The sequence below is a fragment of the Anopheles bellator genome, chromosome 1 (assembly GCF_943735745.2).
Source record: "Anopheles bellator chromosome 1, idAnoBellAS_SP24_06.2, whole genome shotgun sequence".
Lineage (NCBI taxonomy): Eukaryota > Metazoa > Arthropoda > Insecta > Diptera > Culicidae > Anopheles > Anopheles bellator.
The window spans coordinates 37,124,639-37,142,251 of record NC_071285.1 but is presented as its reverse complement, the minus strand read 5'-3'; the positions used below and the strand labels follow the sequence as shown (position 1 = coordinate 37,142,251).

General features: G+C 50.0%; 1 protein-coding gene across 1 annotated transcript in view; it reads left to right on the top strand.

Annotated features, from left to right (window-relative positions):
* The first annotated feature begins 905 nt into the window (after positions 1 to 905).
* The window catches only part of LOC131215528 (sodium-coupled monocarboxylate transporter 1), a 35,546-nt gene continuing 18,838 nt past the window's right edge, over positions 906 to 17,613 (top strand). The window contains exons 1-5 of the mRNA XM_058209917.1: positions 906 to 1,137; positions 1,202 to 1,402; positions 1,487 to 1,635; positions 5,271 to 5,432; positions 15,081 to 15,196. Coding sequence (XP_058065900.1) covers positions 906 to 1,137; positions 1,202 to 1,402; positions 1,487 to 1,635; positions 5,271 to 5,432; positions 15,081 to 15,196 — 860 coding nt within the window. The remainder of the gene's footprint in view (positions 1,138 to 1,201; positions 1,403 to 1,486; positions 1,636 to 5,270; positions 5,433 to 15,080; positions 15,197 to 17,613) is intronic.

Genomic DNA, 17,613 nt, shown 5'->3' with positions numbered 1-17,613 from the left:
GAGATGGCGCTCGGCCCGTTCGGTCTGGAGAGGTAACTTTATCTAACCTACGCTCGGGGCTCCGAAAGGCCCACACGAGCGTCAGGGGTGAGCGCGAACCTGACTGCCTTTCTGGAGTTTGAACTGGATCGATCTTCTTCGAACCCACCCGATCTGCAACAATACTGGACCGCTCCGGGCCCGACCACGACGACGACGAGACGATAAAAACCCATTTGTTGTGATCAGCAGCAACCACCCGTATCGAAGTGGGCGATCCACGTCATCCGCCGCCGCGGCGCGGTAATTGAGGCCGTGTTCGGACAGCACTGTCCGGGGTTGGGCTTCGGCTGGGAAGACACGACAAATGGCCCGCCGGGGGAGGAAGTAGATAAAAAAGTTGCCTATAAACGGTTTCGCTCCCAATCGGAATGCCATTAGTTCGAGGTGTAGCGTTCGTCGAAGCGTTCCTGCTGGAGCATTGTTTGGGGCAATCGGCAAATGCGACACTCCGACGCGATAGACCTAGGGCGGCCTCGTGTGATAGACTTCCACCGGGTGGTCCTGGATCAAGCCGGGCCAAGAATCTCCCCCGAAACCGGACCACCGATCGAGTACGCGAAGGCAAACCAACGCACCTCGGTGACCTTACGGCCTTTTTAACCTCTCGTCCACAGGACAGGAGAGTAAGCTCTTACGAAGGCCGCACATCGTCGTCGGTGGAAATGTAAATCATTCGCCCACGGACACCCCGAGCATTCGAATTCGAGCTACTGACTGGTCTGGTCCGAATAAGTACACGACACCCCGTCAGAGAAACGAGTTGCTGACAGCTGGCTAGCCTAGAGTGGCCATACCACCGAAGGATCCGTAATCGCACGTACGCCGTTAGCTCCGCCCCGGTAGAGAACCGACTGCGAAACAAGATGGCGCTTGGCCCCAATTTCTTGACGTTGCGCCGACGAGGTGCCCCAATCCTGATGATGATCTTCGCCACGTTTGCGGTGTCGGTACGATCGGCCTCACTCGGCGCCGTGGTCGGTAGAGATGAGCCGATCGACGACGACGACTACACGTCGGAAGCGCAGGAGCTGCCTCAGTTCACGGTGTACGATTATCTGGCGGTCGGCGCTATGTTGGTCATATCGGTTGGCATCGGTAAGTGGCTATGAGGAAGCTACGATTGGATCTCGCGGGTGTAACGCGATCTCCTCTTCGGCAGGCGTCTTCTATGGATGGTTCGGCAAGAAGAAAACGGCGGATGGGGTGGATGCCGGTGGTAGCTCCGACGACTTCCTGCTCGGTACCGGCATGAGCCTGTTCCCGGTGACGCTCAGCCTGACCACTAGCTTCATCACCGCCATCGAGCTGCTGGGCAACCCGTCGGAGATGTTCTTCAACGGCACGCAGTTCTCGCTGATCGGTACGTACCTACGTGCGGAGATGATCACGATCTAGGATCTGGAGATCTCATTTTACCCACTGGTTCCATTTCCAACTTCCACAGTGATATCGATGGTGCTGGTCGTCCCGGTTGCGGTTAAGGTGTTCTACCCGATCTACTACAAGCTGGAGGTTACCAGCTGCTACGAGTACCTGGGGATGCGCTTCGACAAGCGGATCCGAGTGTTTGGGGCCGTCCTGTACATCCTGCAGGTAAGTCTAGCCAAAATCTCCTGGACCGGGAACTGGAAACCTAGGGAAGATCTCCAGCCACGGGAGGCTTAGCCCGCCGCCGTATCCGTTTCCGGAAGTGGGGTTTTGTGGTCGTACCCTCTCCAGTTCCCCTACCTCCCCTCGCCACTCTAAACCACAACCACTCAAGCGCTGAACGGCTCAGGTCAGGGTGTCGCATCGTTTCCATTGTTTCACGGGATGCGCGGAACAGTGTTGCGTCTCGTAAAAGGGGACTTATTTTACGAGTGTAAATGCGCACTTCCCTCCCATCGTGGCACCCCCCGGGTGTGGCCTTGGACCCCTTCCCACTCAGTCACTGCGCAGTTGTGACGTTTCAATGTCGTGTGCAGCTGTTCCAGGTATTCGCACCTCAATAAAAAGCTGTGGTGACTGTGGAATCCTGGGCCATTTCAGCTCGGGGACACAACCGGGGACGCTGTACTGTAGGAGTTTTATAGGTGTGTGTGTGGGAGCCTTTTCCGCACCCCGCCCGACAGCAGGTCAACCCTTTTTCGCTGGGGGCACTTTCCATCCGGGAAAGCGGGCTGCCGGGAGATGCTTCGTGCGGGAAGTGGTCGTAAATTGAATTCTTTCGGAGTGGTCCCGAGTTGGGTGGTGTGAAAAGGGGTGGCTGGGTTGTGAAGGGCGGAAGGTTCCGTAGGGTGCACTTGCGCCGATGCTTTTGCGTTGATTACATTTGATCTTGTCTCTCTGTCGGGCGGGCTTCTACCCGGGGCCGCCTCTCGTTAAACCGAATCAAGCTGAAAACCACATTCCAACACACTCGTACGCACGCACACATTTGCCAGCTTGGCAGTTTTGGACCGGAAGTCGGGTGTCGGAGAGGTGGGAAATTTATGTGCTGCTCACCCGCTCGCACCCGGTTCCGACCCCAAATCGCATCGCATTTGCATTTCTTCTTTCTTCGGCACTTATTTATGCTCCCGGTTCCCGTGCGCGATGGCGGAGAGATAAACGCATCGCATTTGAAGGGTTCGACTCGGCCCCGGAACCCGCTTGACACGAGCCGTGGTACTTGGTTTTTTATTTCCTTGGGCGGCGGAGGTTCTTTAGCTGGGCGAATGCATCGGCGAATTGACGGCGAGCCAACCTTCAACCGAGGTGCCCACTCCGGAGAGCTGTTTAGTTGGAGTAGAAAATTAAATCGTCCTGCCCGTCCTGCCTGTGGCCCGTCGTCCTGTCGGGTGAAGGATTTTCATTTTCGCCAGACCCTCCCCCGGAGCATATGGGTTGCTTTCGGGTGCTCGTCGGCCCCTTTTTTGCCGGTTCCAGTTCCGGGTGCTGGTGCTTGTGTGCTGGGACTTGGGGCCAGGAACCGGCATCGTAAAAGCTCACATTAGGGGATTAGGTAGATTTTTTGGTTTTGTAATTGTATCGCCTACGCCCTCAGCCCTCTGCTTTTTTATGAGTGATTAAGGAATGTGGATCCGGTTCGGAGTCGACCGGGGCTTCTCCGGAAGCTTTAATTTGTTTTTGTGGGCCTTTTTTCACACTATAAAACCCTTGTAAAGTCGGAGCCCGACGGAGAGCCTTCCCAGGCGAAGGCGTGCCTAGTGAAAGACGAGCACATGCCTTTGCCTGGGAAGCTGTGTCTTAAGCTCTTGGCGAGGTATCGTTGAGATAGAATTGTTATAAGGTTTCAAGCCAAGCCAAGCCAGTATGTGTAAACTTTTTTTGATCGAGTTTTAAGCTTCTCATCCGATCATCCGATTCATCGGATTAAGTCGATGGTTAATTTGGCTCTGTCCGTTGATTTCGTCTCGAGCAGAAGTCAGATTTTCGTTGGTGATTTCGAGGACCAGTCTTCGGATCTCATCCTGAAGTCTTGAGTGATATCGTCTTTTGACTGCCTAACCGACCCGCACACAAGAAATCATCGCAAATGATGAACAAAAGGGTGACCAAGTGGCCATAGAGCCTTTACTTTTTATTACGATTTTTTTGTTAACAAATTTTATCGTCTAAGGCAAAAAGTTGTTGCTGTGAAGGTTTATTTGTATATAATTGCATTATTGTTTATAGTTGCAGTCATTATCTTGCGTGTTGCTTATATTTTTTTACTGCAATGTTTTGACTCTTGGAGAATGTTGGGAAGATGTTCTAAAATTCAATTAGGTCGGTCTTGGTCGGTGTCCCTAGACTAAAGGCTCAATATTTTAGGAACTGGTTTCTGTTTCCATTTGCAGTAAATTTTTCATTCTTTTGGTAAATTATCGAGTGATTCCCTTAATGATTCCCTTCGTTGATGTGTTGCATAAATTTGAAAGAATTGAACCATTACAAAGGCAGCCCATGTTCGTGGGGCTTTTCCCAACCACAGACTGTGAGTGTTTGATGGGGACCTCATAAGTCAGATGTGGCGTAAAGATTTGGCGGCACAACGACCATCAATTCGCCTCCGCAATGCTGGTCGGTGCCGAGATAAAATGAGAGAGAGAGAGAGAGAGCTAACCGCACCTGGAGGCCCGGGGATTTAAGCCTAAGTTGTATAGCCGAAGGATCCACAGACTGACATCGGGATTTGAACGACAAATCTCGGTCAAGGAATCTGTGTCCTGCGATATGCCGGTGCCAGGTGTCCTGCTCCACCCTCGCCGGGGCCCGTTGCGAAAATGAACGAAACCCCGAAAAAGGTCCCGAAACGCAAGGGACTACGACTGTGGCGGATATTGGTGATATTTGTTGTTACGATTATTAATCAAACAATTTGTGTGTTTCTAATTTCTCGGGGAACTTGGCGACCTTCGTCAGTTGGGCCCATCGAGGTGGGACGGGGCGATCGGACCAGAAGACAGATCAAAGTCTTACGGTCGGTCGTGTAACTCGAAGTTCGGGGGATTTTACGGACTAGAGACAACGGAGAGACCGACGAAAGGGTCCGAGATTAGAGAGGGAGAAAGGTAAACTTTATCAAAGGTGGATTAACTAGGGTGGGCTGGGTGGCTGGAATTTAGTTTGATTGAATTTTATTCCCCGGTCCGATTTCGGCTCCGGAGATTTCCGGAGTTTGGCGGCCAGATAAGAAGTAACGCTTGAGGGCCGTTTCGAGGTCCTGTTTGACTAGCACGGTAGCGCGGCGATGTTTCGGGAACTGAAGCTTCAGGCTTATCCAGGGGGTTTGCTTAGTAATTTAAGCATTTTCACTCGTATCGCAAACATTTGCCCAGCACAGTTCGGTTGCCATCGACCCTCCCGAAACAAAAGCTTCAATCTGCACGCTGCAGGGGATTAGGAATTAATTTGTGTGCCCGGATGCCCGGATGAGGCTGGACGAAATCTGAATACGTTACCACTTCTCCGGCCCAAATTCTGCACTTTTGATGCATTTATTTCGCCAAGGTCCCAATAAAAAAGACTCCATCTGATGGTTTGTCTGCCGCTTCCCGGTGGCGGATGTTCTTCCATGCGGATCGGCACAATTGCTGTAAACATCGCTCGTAGCCTTAAACACTGCTTATCTTTGCCGTGGCCGGGAAGTCAACCGGTGAGGGGTGGTCCAGCGGAGCTAAGAACACTTACCCACCAGACCGGAAGTGCTTGCTCTAACTCCTTCCTTTGCTTGCTCGTCCTTTTGTTTCTTCCCGTGCGCACAGATGCTGTTCTACACCTCCGTGGCCGTGCTGGCACCCGCCATCGCCCTGTCGGCGGCAACAGGTCTGGATCGGTACATCGCGGTCGTCCTGATCTACTTCGTGTGCATCTTCTACTCGTCGCAGGGCGGCATGAAGGCGGTCGTTATCGCTGATACGTTTCAGGTGAGTTTCTAGTGCAGCGTTGTGTTCCTTCTCCGGGTCGGTCCGCCGGCTCCGGGTTTGGCATGCACTCCGAACACTCCGTTGTAACGGAAGGATCCATATCCAGGGCGTTTGTTGTGTTACTTTCGCTTTGAAGCAGACGTGTGCCCGGGGTTGCCCTACAAGTCGGCAAGTCGTTCCGCCACCAGAAGTCTGCTGGCGTTCGTCAGAAAAGGCAACATTTGTAGAAGAAAACGGACCAAAGAAACGGCAGAAAGCTTTCTTTTGGCGGACTCTATTATCTCAAGCAAAACAATCAAGAGGACTCCGGTCCCGGTGCCGGTTCGCAAAGCACACGAGGGAAACAATGTCAGCTCCCGGTGGGGTGGACCCGAGGAGTGATCAAGTGATTGTCGTTTTATCTCCGACGGGCGCCAAGCGCTGCACCTTTTTATTTAACCGTCCAAAAGGCTTAAAGACGCTCTCTGGCGCGAGACAAACAGATCGGGGCGAATGGATGTCCTCGGCCGAGGAGTGCACCATCCCAGGAGCAGGTCACTTGTGTTGGTGCACCTTGAACGTCACTGCGACGTCGAGTCCTAGCGGCTCGGTGGGGGATTACATTGTTATTAAGAGGCGAGTCATTTGCTCTGGCGTCTCGGCGTCGAGCACAGGTTCAAACGTTCCGGCCAAACTGCTTTATGTGCGCTGGGACATGAGCACATTTTTCATCCGCTTCCCGGGATCTTCTCGACCCTAGGTATGCCGGCTGAGAACGCCGGAGATACAATAGAACTACACAGACAAAAGTAGAGAGAGACTGTCTAAGGTCTTGCAGGTCTTTTGCAGAGGGTTACAAAAGAAACAACCAAACAGCTTCCACCGATCCTAGTCGAGTTGAGCGACTTTGCTGCAACAAATGAAGATGTGCCATCCATCCAATCCGCTAAACGGTGTCCCGGTGGCCAGGACAATGCTTCAACGATTCGGCTGCTTGGCGTGTGATGTTGTTGCCACTTGATGACGAACGAACATCACAAACCCGTTGATGGAATGGCCCCTTTTTTGCGCAACAGCGCAACAATGCTGCACTCGGCCTCATTCAATGCTCCAAAGCAACGGCGAGCTAATTGTAACGGCTTAGCGTGGCTCTTTCCTGAGGCCGATTGTTTCGGTGATTGCTTGTCAAAGGCAGGCCACGCGAAACTTGCGTCCGATTCGCACGTAACGTAAACTGACGCAGAGCTCTTGATTGTTTCGGTGGGGAAATATTTACCCACTTCCTACAGTAGCTTCCTGTGAATGCTCCTTAGTGGCAGTAACTAGCAACATAATGCGGTTCCCCAAGGCACCGGGCGAGACGACTCCGGCCGAACGATTTCCGGCCCCAGTAACCGGTTTTTATTCTCCACCCAGCCTTACGGCAGCCTTCTTCCGGTGTGAAGGGCGTCTGGTTTGCGCTAGCCAAGTGCCTCGCCAAGGCTAACGCCTTGCGGGTGTTCGGGTGGCAGACGGCTCCGCGACGGTTCGCTTGGTGGTTCGGGTAATTAGACAAATTATGCATTCATTAGCAACCCATCTGCCGAACCCCAAAACTCCGTGGATCGATGGCGCTGAGGGGGAGGTTGGGACGCGACGGCGTGCGAAGATTCTGCGTCTGCCAAAGAGGCAAACATCAGCTCGCGTGCGGCGCGAGGGGAGCAAATATTTCCATAACCCACCAGGCACCAGGCGCCTCCATCGCGCACTTCATTCGCTCCTGGCTGCCTGGCTGCCATTTTGCGCACCGGGACCCCAGTTAGCGGTCTTAATGGAAATTTATTGTTTCTTTCGCGCGCGCACTTGGCTGTGTGCGTTGGGGTACCGACCCAGGAACTTGAGACATCTCCCGTGGGGAGATGGCGCGCTCGGAAAACTCGACCGAGCCGAAACCGACCAGGCTGAAAATTTGGCAATTGAAACCACGTGCCACAAATTTCACGTGACGTACCGAGACAACGGGTTTCGCGCGTCACGGTGCCGTGGGCATGCAAAGTTCGAATGCAAAGTGAACAGATGAGTGTAATCTCACCTGTACACATTATTAAGATAAATAGCGTGACATTAACGTCATTGACTCCGGGGCGGAGACGAGCGCCCCCCGAGTGTGTCACACACTCACGACACGGGCGCAGACGGCCTGGAGGGGTGGTGAAGCAGATACACGGAGACTCCGGAAGATTGTTTTGCATTCCCGAAATACTTGCGTAGCGAGCGAGTGATTTATCGAGACAGCATCGGGGCAGCAGCAAGGGTGAAGCGAGCGCCGTCAAACGGGAGACGTTTGGGTAGGACGAAAAAAGGGCTCAAATTGGAAAGTCGGATCCTGATGGTGTCGGTTAGAAGAGAGCATGCGCACCGAGGCTAAGCAAATGTGAAAAGGAAGCATTTTATAAAGCGTTGCGTTATTTGATCATGTTGCTCATTTTGTATTATCAACAGTGTAATTTTATTCTTCTTTGAGGGACTAAGAGTGTCCTTTTTCTGTCTGGACAGTCATGGACAGTCTTTTATGCTGGCTTCTTGTTGATTTGCTATGGTGAATGAGTCTATTAAGGCCCAAACTTTGTTTCCTTTCATTGTTGATTGATGATGATCGTTCTTCTTGAGACACTGTTTGCCTATTGCAGCTGTATCATCATCAGGTTGATCTGTTAGTTGATCTGTTTTATTAATTTTTTTTTTTGCAAAAAAACAGTCTACGGGCAACTTAGCCTAATTAATGTTGCTTGATCTGTTATTTAAATCACTTTAAACTTGGTACGACATTTTTACCAATTAATATTATTTTTAAATTTATATCTTTATTGGCCTTTTGGAGTTTTAAATTTTTCTCCAACTATTTTTCTGATTGCATGCTTGATATGCTCTAGCCACGTTGTTGATAGATTCGTTTCATTCACCGACTACACTTGAGAGTCGAGCCGCCGTGGAGTGCTTATTCCCGCCATTGGCGCTGTCCTGCAGATCCCCGAATCAAACAGGTGGCCGCGCCATATCGTACGCGCAACCGACTTCCGCTCCATGCTCAGGTCCTTCATGGGAGTGTGAAATTAATTGCACGGCCACCACCAGCAACGACTGTGAGCAGACAGATTAATTCAATTAACTTTCAATGCGAGCGTCGTTGGTTGGCCACACTCAATGCGCAGGACGCTTTTTTCTCCAGCGCATTGTCGAGCGCCATAAATGATCCTTTAGAGGGTGAATTGAATAAATGCCATCACGCTCCTTTATGCTGCCGGGCCGGGCCGGAAATTGAGCTTGACAAATATATGGCTAGGGAAATTTGTTTGAACATGAAACATAAACAACGCGACTCGTGCACCGTACGGTGCGGCGCAAGTAATGTGGCGCTTCTTCAAATGATTTATGCTGTTCTGGACCGCAACGCGCCCGACGCTTGCGAGATATCAAACAAAAAAAGGACCTCCTAGTTCCTCCTCGACGGGGAGGGAAATCAAACAGCATCAAATGAAACATTCCTATGAAAATCAACAATTTCCTCCTCCCGCCCGTGCAGTGAAGTAAAGTGGCCTAGGAAAATCACTCTCTCGCTCTCGCTCTGTCTTCGGTAACGGTGACAAGGATACGGAAGTGAAACTGATAGACTGAAGCCGGGCCGGTCTTTGGGGAGCGAAAACTCGCGTTGGCTAGTGGGAAAATTTCATCCTTGCGGCCATTCTCGCATCTGTCCCCCGGCTAGAAACTTCCTCCTGCTCCCCCTTCGGCCCTGATAAACGGCATCCGATTACGGCAATCAGTCATATGTAAATTCACCGCACGATAGATTTTTGCTTCGCGCCTCTCCGTCTAACTCCGTGAGGCGGTTCCCCCGAGGGAGCGGTAGGCCTCCCACCGGACCACGGCGTGCTGGTAGAGGTTGTAAATTGTGCTTCACTGCCTCCCACCAGTACTTTGTATCGCGAAACTAACGCGCGCGCGCCAATCACGACCGCCGCGCGTGGTTGGTGAAAATTTATTTCCTTCCGTCACTTTCGCAAATCGTTTGGCACCCACCACTCCCCCACTTCCGGTGGTAGTTGGGGGGTGGCATCCTGACAAAAAAACCACCACACACACGCGCGGCACCGAGCCAGTCAATCATTCAAACTCCATTCCACCACCCGCTGGATTGGTGGCGTTGGCGGCGCAATCAAAGCCCGCACTTTCTTCTGGCCACGGAAATGGTGGGAAAGCGAGATGGGGAGGGGGCCTGGGAGGGACAAAAAAAACATGCGATGAAATCACGACGCCGGTGGAATATGAAATTGGAAGCCTAAAATATGGAATCGGTTTTCCACGGCATCAAGGCACGGCGCGGAAAACAGAGACCGACCGCTGCGCGTGAGAGTAGCGCCGACGACCGAATCAGAGATCTAAGTAGATCGGAAGCTTCCCATTGTTTCCGCTCACAGCTGGTGGTGTCGGAGGCCGGATGGGTGTGAACCAGTTTCCGGGAAGCGAAAATTAAGTCACTTTTCTTCTTGACGCGTGTGTGCGTGGCGTACGACGCACATTTCGGCTTCAAGTCAGTTCCTTGAAGAAGGGCCCACCCCCCCCCCGCATATATGCTGGTGGAAGCCTTGGAGAGATAAGAGCCTTGCGCGATGTGAGTGAGAGGCCGTAGTGAGAAGCCGTAAAAATCACCTCAACCCACAAGATGAGCCGCTAGCCGGAAACCGGGCCAAAGCGGAGCGGAGAAGAATAAGAATTGAGGGCTGAGACGAAGGTTGTTCGCTTTTTTATACGCCACCACGGCTGATGCGAGCTCATTGAGCCAGATTTATGCAGAGCGTTTGATAAGCTTCTCCGCGGCGCTCTCGGGCCCGGGGCTTCAATGATGAGTTTACTTGTAAGGATGATTACATTTGGTCGGTTTCTTCACTGCGCCGTGCCGACTCGGCTTTCAGGGGCCGAAACCGTGCCCGCCAAAAATCGATGTCATCTGTCGTATTCATAAATGAATTGCGTGGCACGATTAGGAAGATTGATTTTGGGTGCGATTCGAGTGGGTTTTCAGGGAAACAGGATGAATCGAACCGTCGCTTCCGGGGAGCAGAGCCTCGACGGTAGTGTCGATTGTCGTCCCGTTCCGTGGTAAAGGGAAGCGATTCTTTGCCATCCGGAAGCGAATTGTAATTTCAACGTTTGATTCGAGCCTGCCTTCAAGAATAATTATGATAATGTAATGTAAAACTCCACCGTCATTTAAATATTGTAAAAACGGGCTTTAACCATCCCGGGCAGCGGATGTCTCACCGGAGTTGTGTGTACGATTGATCGTTCCATCTTCGCTTCGGAATTCCATTTCCAAGCGCAAACATCGAGAAAAACAAACTGGTACCCGATTTTTCTGATTTCCAAAGGACTTTCAGATGTAGCGACCGCACACGCTACACGCGTAGGAGCGTAAGCGTCACCCCAAAACGGCCACCAACCTGGCAAACATCGAGCCGTTCCGATAATCCAATTCCACGGCGAAACGGTTCGGTCGATGGGATTTGGTGGAAAATGTAATTCACCTCCTGAACGAGAAAAAGAACAGACATGACGTTGCGTTTGGGGATTCTCTTCTTCGCTTTTCCACGCAGTAACGCACCTACCGTGCGTTCGTCCGTGCGTGCGTGGTGTTTCGTGGCAACCTTCGCGGCTACGCGGAAATCGGTGTCGACTTAAAAGTCGCTTCATTTCCCGCCTCGAAAACCTCGGCGCACCCGGCTGTAATCGATTCCGGATGTGAGAATTACGGTTGACGTCACCATCGTCGTTGCCGTCGTCGTCAGTCAGGCCGGCGAATGTGAAAATCTGATTTCACGAACGGCGGGCGGTGGAGTTGGTGCGCGAAAAACGCGTTGGTGTCAGTTTCTAGCGAGCGAACGAACCACGTGAAGCGAAGCGAAGGGCTTTATGCTGAGTGGCGAATCGAAGGCGAAAACGTGTTGAACGCATGCCGTTCCCCCGCTGAATCGATCACCTTGGGGAAACCTTCTTGCCTAAGGGAACTACAAACTTATTAAAAAGATAGACGCACCAAACGGGGGAAGAATAAGAGGAACACTGGGACGTTTGTCCCTTCGCAACCGGGTGAATTTGTTGCCTCAAAGGCAGTCGTGCAGTGGCTTACGCCTTATCCTTACTCTCTAGGGAGTGGATGAGATTGAATTCTTTGAAATCTAGATCCGCACCTAGTCGCACCCAGCCGACTGGGGCTGGCTGAAAACAAATCCTGTCGCGAAACGAATCGCTTCTGATCGCTCCTCTAAAGTGCGGACTGGAGGATATGCCCCGTTCCCTTCGGTCCATTGATTTCATGGTCCCGGCACCGAATCCATGTGGGTTTTATTTTTCTTTGTCGAAGCATCGCTTACATTACACTAGACGTAACGCACGCACTGGAGTCTGTCAACATTCGCTTATTGCCAGAATTGGGGTTTCCAGCTAGACATCGGCCACGGTTTTATTGCCCGTAAACACCCACCTTATTATGATTGTATCCCCATCTTCTTTTCGTTAAAAGTACTACCATAAAGACAGGCATTACTTTTGTCGCTTCCGATATGTTACTGGAGCTAATAAGTTGCTACGCACAATGGCGGTAACGAGGTTTATTTTTCTCACTGTATATTTCTATACGATCTAGTCAAACGGCGTGGTTTTGTTATGCAGTCCTTTCAGATTGGTTTGATTCTATTAAACTTTGTGAATCATTTTCAGTTGCTCCAAGGTTCCATTATAGAAGAGAAGGTCGTAACAGGGAGTTTTCTCAAACCCAGAAGATGGGAGCTTTCAAAACTTTGGAAATACATAAATTCATTCTCTCTTCTACATCAGCTAAATTAGATGCAGAATCTGATTGAAAATAATGCCAGACATGCCCGCAACATTTAGACTAAATCAGGATGACATGTAATGGAGATACTTTCGGATGCGTTCTGATAACAAGTTTCGTTGAATATTTGTGGTGAACAATAGATGAGAACAGTAGATGGGATGTTAGGTTTACGTTTGCCAGTTCGTTTCGGTGTTGATTTGTTTCATCACAAAACCATGATTTTTATATTACTTGGTTATTTAGTTTACTGTTGCCCCGCTTTTGCCAAATAGTTTTGCAATCTTGTTGGTGTTTTTACTACTAACACTCATGTCCATGACTCATGTTCTATTGTTTAACTCTAGGTAACTCTAGAAACTAGTTGGTTTTAATAGTTTTTGTTATGTATTCATGATTATGATTGTATTTGATTCCAAATCAAATTTATACAAGCTCGTCACGCAGATTATGCCTTCTGATGGTTTTCTTCGGATGAACTTTTTTTCCTGCTTCCGGGCAAAGTTTGAGGCTCACAAGGCGAAAAAGCATATGTGTCAGTAATTAACAGAACAATCAAACGAAGGGTTTGATCACCAATCGTCAGCTGACGTTTCATAAAAATATGTACAATCTTGTTACGGGAATTTTGCGTCACATTATTTGGAGACCTTTTTTTGCTTTGAGACCTCAGTGGGCTCTAAGATACTCACTCGTTCCGCCTGAGGACAAATAGTTCCAACGGAAACAGTTCAATAACTTATGTGGGGTGTCGGAAAAGCAACGCCTCACGTCACTCCTGCAGCGGGCTAATCACATGTCACACTTACATCTCACTTAAGAGGGTTGTGAAGCTGGCCCGGGACCGGTGGCCCGTGATCGTGATAATCTCTCCATAAACTCGGGCGCATCCCTTCGACACGGGGCCCCGGCGCTCCTTGCGCATTGTGCTTCCGTAGGGATGCCCTAATGCCGACCGTCCCGCCTTTAACGGAAACGCACCGGAGCGAATGGTAATATGATAATAAATACGAAAGTGCGCCACATAAAAGAAGATTAAACGACTTTTTGTTTGTTTGTTTGTTCGCAGCCGTGCCGCTGCTGGTTTTGGCGGGTGTTAATACAATGTTTCGCTTGCTTCGCGAGCAAGTTTTCCGGCAATCCGGCATGTTATTTTTTTCTTGTTTTGGTTTCCGGGGGGGTGGGGAGCTCCGAGGAGACGGTGACCGGGGGTTGTTGTCAGTGTGCTGGCGCCAGCTTTATTGCCACCCTGCCACCTCGATAAGCCCCGCCCGTGATAAGCCCGCCCGGCCAAAAACAAAAACACAAACAGGCGCAACAAAAATGTTGGCACGATGGGTGAAAATTGCTGGGCCGCCCTTTTGTTGCCCTGGGACTCAAATGTGCTGGACGTGTTTATATTCATACCCGGTGCCGGGGCACACCCCATCGGAAAGGGTGCTGGCGCCAAGGAACGATGGCCATTTATCGCCATCTTACGTTTTGTTTGGTTGCGATTTGATTAACTTTCAACCGCTCAACATGGGGCCGGTTCGCCGGGATTGTTTCCCGAGTTGCCCGGCGCCGGCCATGACAGTGAATCCGTTTTTTTTAATTTTCTTCATTGCTTTATTATCCAAGCTTTGCTGTGGGGATTTTCCGGACAGTTATAACGCGCCCCCGAGCCGCCCTCAAGGCTTCTAATAATTGTCACGAATAGGAAGAAACTAATCGCAACATTATGGTCTGGTGCAAACGTCGCGATTTCGAGTCGTACTGTGCCTTGAAACGGTGGCTCCGGGAAAAAGCACATACACAGCAGTAATGGAACCGGTTCAGCGGTGACGAAACAAGGGATGGCAGCTACCCAGGGAGTGGGGCCCGGTCTCGGCCCGGCTGTCGCGCTTGTCACAACTTTGACCGAAAACTTTCCCTCGCGCCGCGGTTCGTGACGCCGTGAGAAATGGAAAATCATCCACCCGACAGGCCCAGGGATGGGGCGGGCCGGATTAACGGAAGCGGTATTTAAAAAGGATTCGTGGAAGAAAAGAAAAAAACTGAAGCCTTGAAACGTTCTGCCGAAAGCAAGGGAGCGTGATTTAGAAAGTTTTATTGTTTTCTACGCGCTGACGGCCACGCCGGAAGTTGCCAGGATGTCGGGGCACTCGGTGAAAGTCCCCGCCGATGTTGCGAGGCCAGAATGTCACGTTCATTTTTTTCCTCTCTCAACACTTCGACATTATTAACGCGGGCACCACGAGCACCTCGGGATCCCCGCGGTGGGCTGGATGTTGGGCGAAACAAGGCTCGCCCTAATTGAATGCTTTCGTCCTGGCCCGGTGGGTGGTCTTTGCTAGAGGGGCGTGGAATTTTCTTTCGGAAAGGGGGGTTGGTGAAAGTTGAGATCGGAGGGAATTTTCCACGCCCAGCGAACCGGGTGTATCATTTATCATGTCGGTCGGACTATTTAGTTGACAAAACATGGCTCCGGTTGTCCGGCGCAGGCTTATTTACAGCCGGGCCGGGAGTGAGATATCCCTTCTCCGTCTGCCGATGCTGATCGGCCGTCCGTCGAAAGTGGAAGGATTGCGCCATTAATCCGTGCTCGGTCGATTTGGTGCGATGCCGGAACCGGAACGTCGGCCCGTCGCTTTCTATTTCTGTTTCTATTTATTTTAATTTCTAAATGGATGCCGAGATTGGCAAGCTGGGAGGGAAGAACCGCGTCAAACCCGTCGTGGTCGGTGCCACAATTCGCTCCTTATGTCTCCTGATGCCTATCTCTATTATTATTGCTTTCTGTTGTCTTTATTTCCCAGGCCTGCGTGCTGGTGGTGTCGCTGGTGTTGATTCTGGCCCTCGGATCGCACTACTCGGCCGGGCTGCCGGACGTGTTCAGCCGCGCTTCCGAACATGACAGGATTGAATTTTTCAAGTAAGTATTACCCTCCCGTCCAGTGTTCTGATCTCGAAATCGCGCGTCGTAAACAGTTCCTCCGAGTGGTTCTGTACCGCTCTCGAGCCGTTTGTCACAGTTCAGTTCGGTCGTCCCGGCTCGCCCTTCTATCATCGTGCCTCGAACCACCGAAAGCGTGGTTCGAACATTTTATCGTCACCTGTACTCCGCTTCCGGTCCGGACCCGGGGCGGATCATGTTTTATTCAAGCACTTGCTGCGGCTAGTTTTGTGCCTCTGTTGTTCCACCGTGGCAGGCCGTCGTGTTGTTAATATTTGTCCCAAACGTCGCCCGAAATGAAAAGCGAGAATTATGTCTTTCGAGCTACCCGACCCAGGACATTCCCACTGTCCCAGTGTCGGTGTTGGCCGTGCGACAATGGAAAAACTGTCCCCCCATCTTGGGCCCGCACTCGAGCCCGAACGGAAGTTCATAAATATTAATTATGCACATAATTTGCTTTTTTCGTGTCAACCACTGTGCGCCTCCATTGGGGTCCACTTTTCTGCCTTCGGTCGGGGCATGGCGATCGAAACGACGATAAGGAGCCACGGTCCGGGTGTGTGTGTGTGTTTGAGGGTCCCTGTGAGCGTACTGCTCACTGGCAACGCACGCTTTGCCCTGTGGCCTAGGAGCGGTCAAGCTTTGAGCTGTGCGACCCGTGCCTCGAGGATCACAATCAAGGCCAACGGTTAGTTGCTGTTGCTTGATCTTTGAATGCTATGGAATTTTCTATCTTGGTGTGGGGATCAATGCACACAGTTCATGAGACAGAACTTTGACAAACATTTGGCAGGTTTGCTAAAGATTCATAACATTACATTAGCCTTAAATATGAGGTTTGAGAAAGAGAAAATCATTATTTTAAACAACTATAGCTTCCTATTATGATAGAACTCTTGGTCCTTATGGGCGAAAAATTGTAGAAGTCGATTTTCACAATCTTCTCTAGATTCCAAATCTTGATTCCTGAGATTCCTGTAATTTGAGTTTTGGAAACAAGAAAAACCACAGGGGACCAGATTTTATCAATACGGTGGCTTTGGCATCATTAGTTTGTAGTTTTTGGCCAAAAATTCGCACACAAGCAACGATCTTGAACTTCATATGCACGTGGTCTGTTCGAAATTTTTTTACGACATTTGGGTTTCATTTTTGCATTTCGTGTTTGTGGCGTATTGCTTCACGCAAATTGCGCATAACTTGTAAGTAATAACGAATATTGATTGTTCTATCTATCGGCAACAACTCATGTGGCACCACGACCCTGTAATTGAAGAAAACTGTAAGCGAAACTGTTCACATGCGACCAAACTTGGCATTATTTGTCATTTTCGACGTTTACATCTTCTCGGGCCTCTGAGAAATGTTTGAACCACCGATAAGCACTGTTTTTGGTCTTAATAGCTCCACCACTAGCCACAGTCAACATTTTGAATGCGTCCGCGCTCTTAATTTCGTTTTCTACACAAAGTTTGATGTGGATTCCTTACCATCCATTTTTTGGAAGAAAAAAAAATCGCCGATGGGCCAAGACACGAGTACAGTAAAACAGCTGTCAAAGATTAAGTGATAATTTGAAATGGCCGACCTTTTCACCATAAGTCACTGACATGTGTAGCAATCTAATGCCACAAAATAATCGAAAATCGAATAAAGCATTTTTTTTATCATCGATTCAATTTTATTCCGTTTGGCCTCGCAGATGGAAATCTAACCCATCATATTTTGTGGTGTTCATTGGTGTCTCACCCAAACATCAAGCTTCTTTTCGAATCCAGCGTTGCGCAAGTGAATTAGAAGCCGTTTGACTGTCGATCTATAGCTTCTGGGCGATCCTACGACTACTAATAATCAATACCGATCAACTACGAATATTGCTATAATCTTTATGCTTTTCGCATAAAGATCTTTTCGATGTTTATGTGAGGTGCATTTGTGGCATTAAAAATGCCTGATTAATCGATGATTTTCAAATGGTAAAATGAACCCAACTTTCTCTCTGTTGACTTACAATGTTACCGTTACCTATTACCGAAGTGATGCGCATTGATTGCTGCTTCTTTTATTTTAAGTTTTTTTAAACACTCTGCAACTTCAGCTTTCGACGGCTCGCAATATTAAACTGTTCCTTTCCGACCGACCGGCCGGCCGGCCGGCTGTCCATTTGTGCGTCCTTCTATTTACTTATTCTATAAACACTTTCGTCGCTATTGATTACTGTTGCTCATTCTGATTTCTGTTTGTTTTTTATCTATTTTCACGCGTCCGATTTGATGAATCACCGTGCGCCCCGCCACCCGACCTCGCCGGGATGATCGATCATCGCTGCTCAATCTGGTCGGCTCTTCCGGTGTCCGGTCGGTTTCCGCTTCGGCTCGGACAATGTTGGTTTT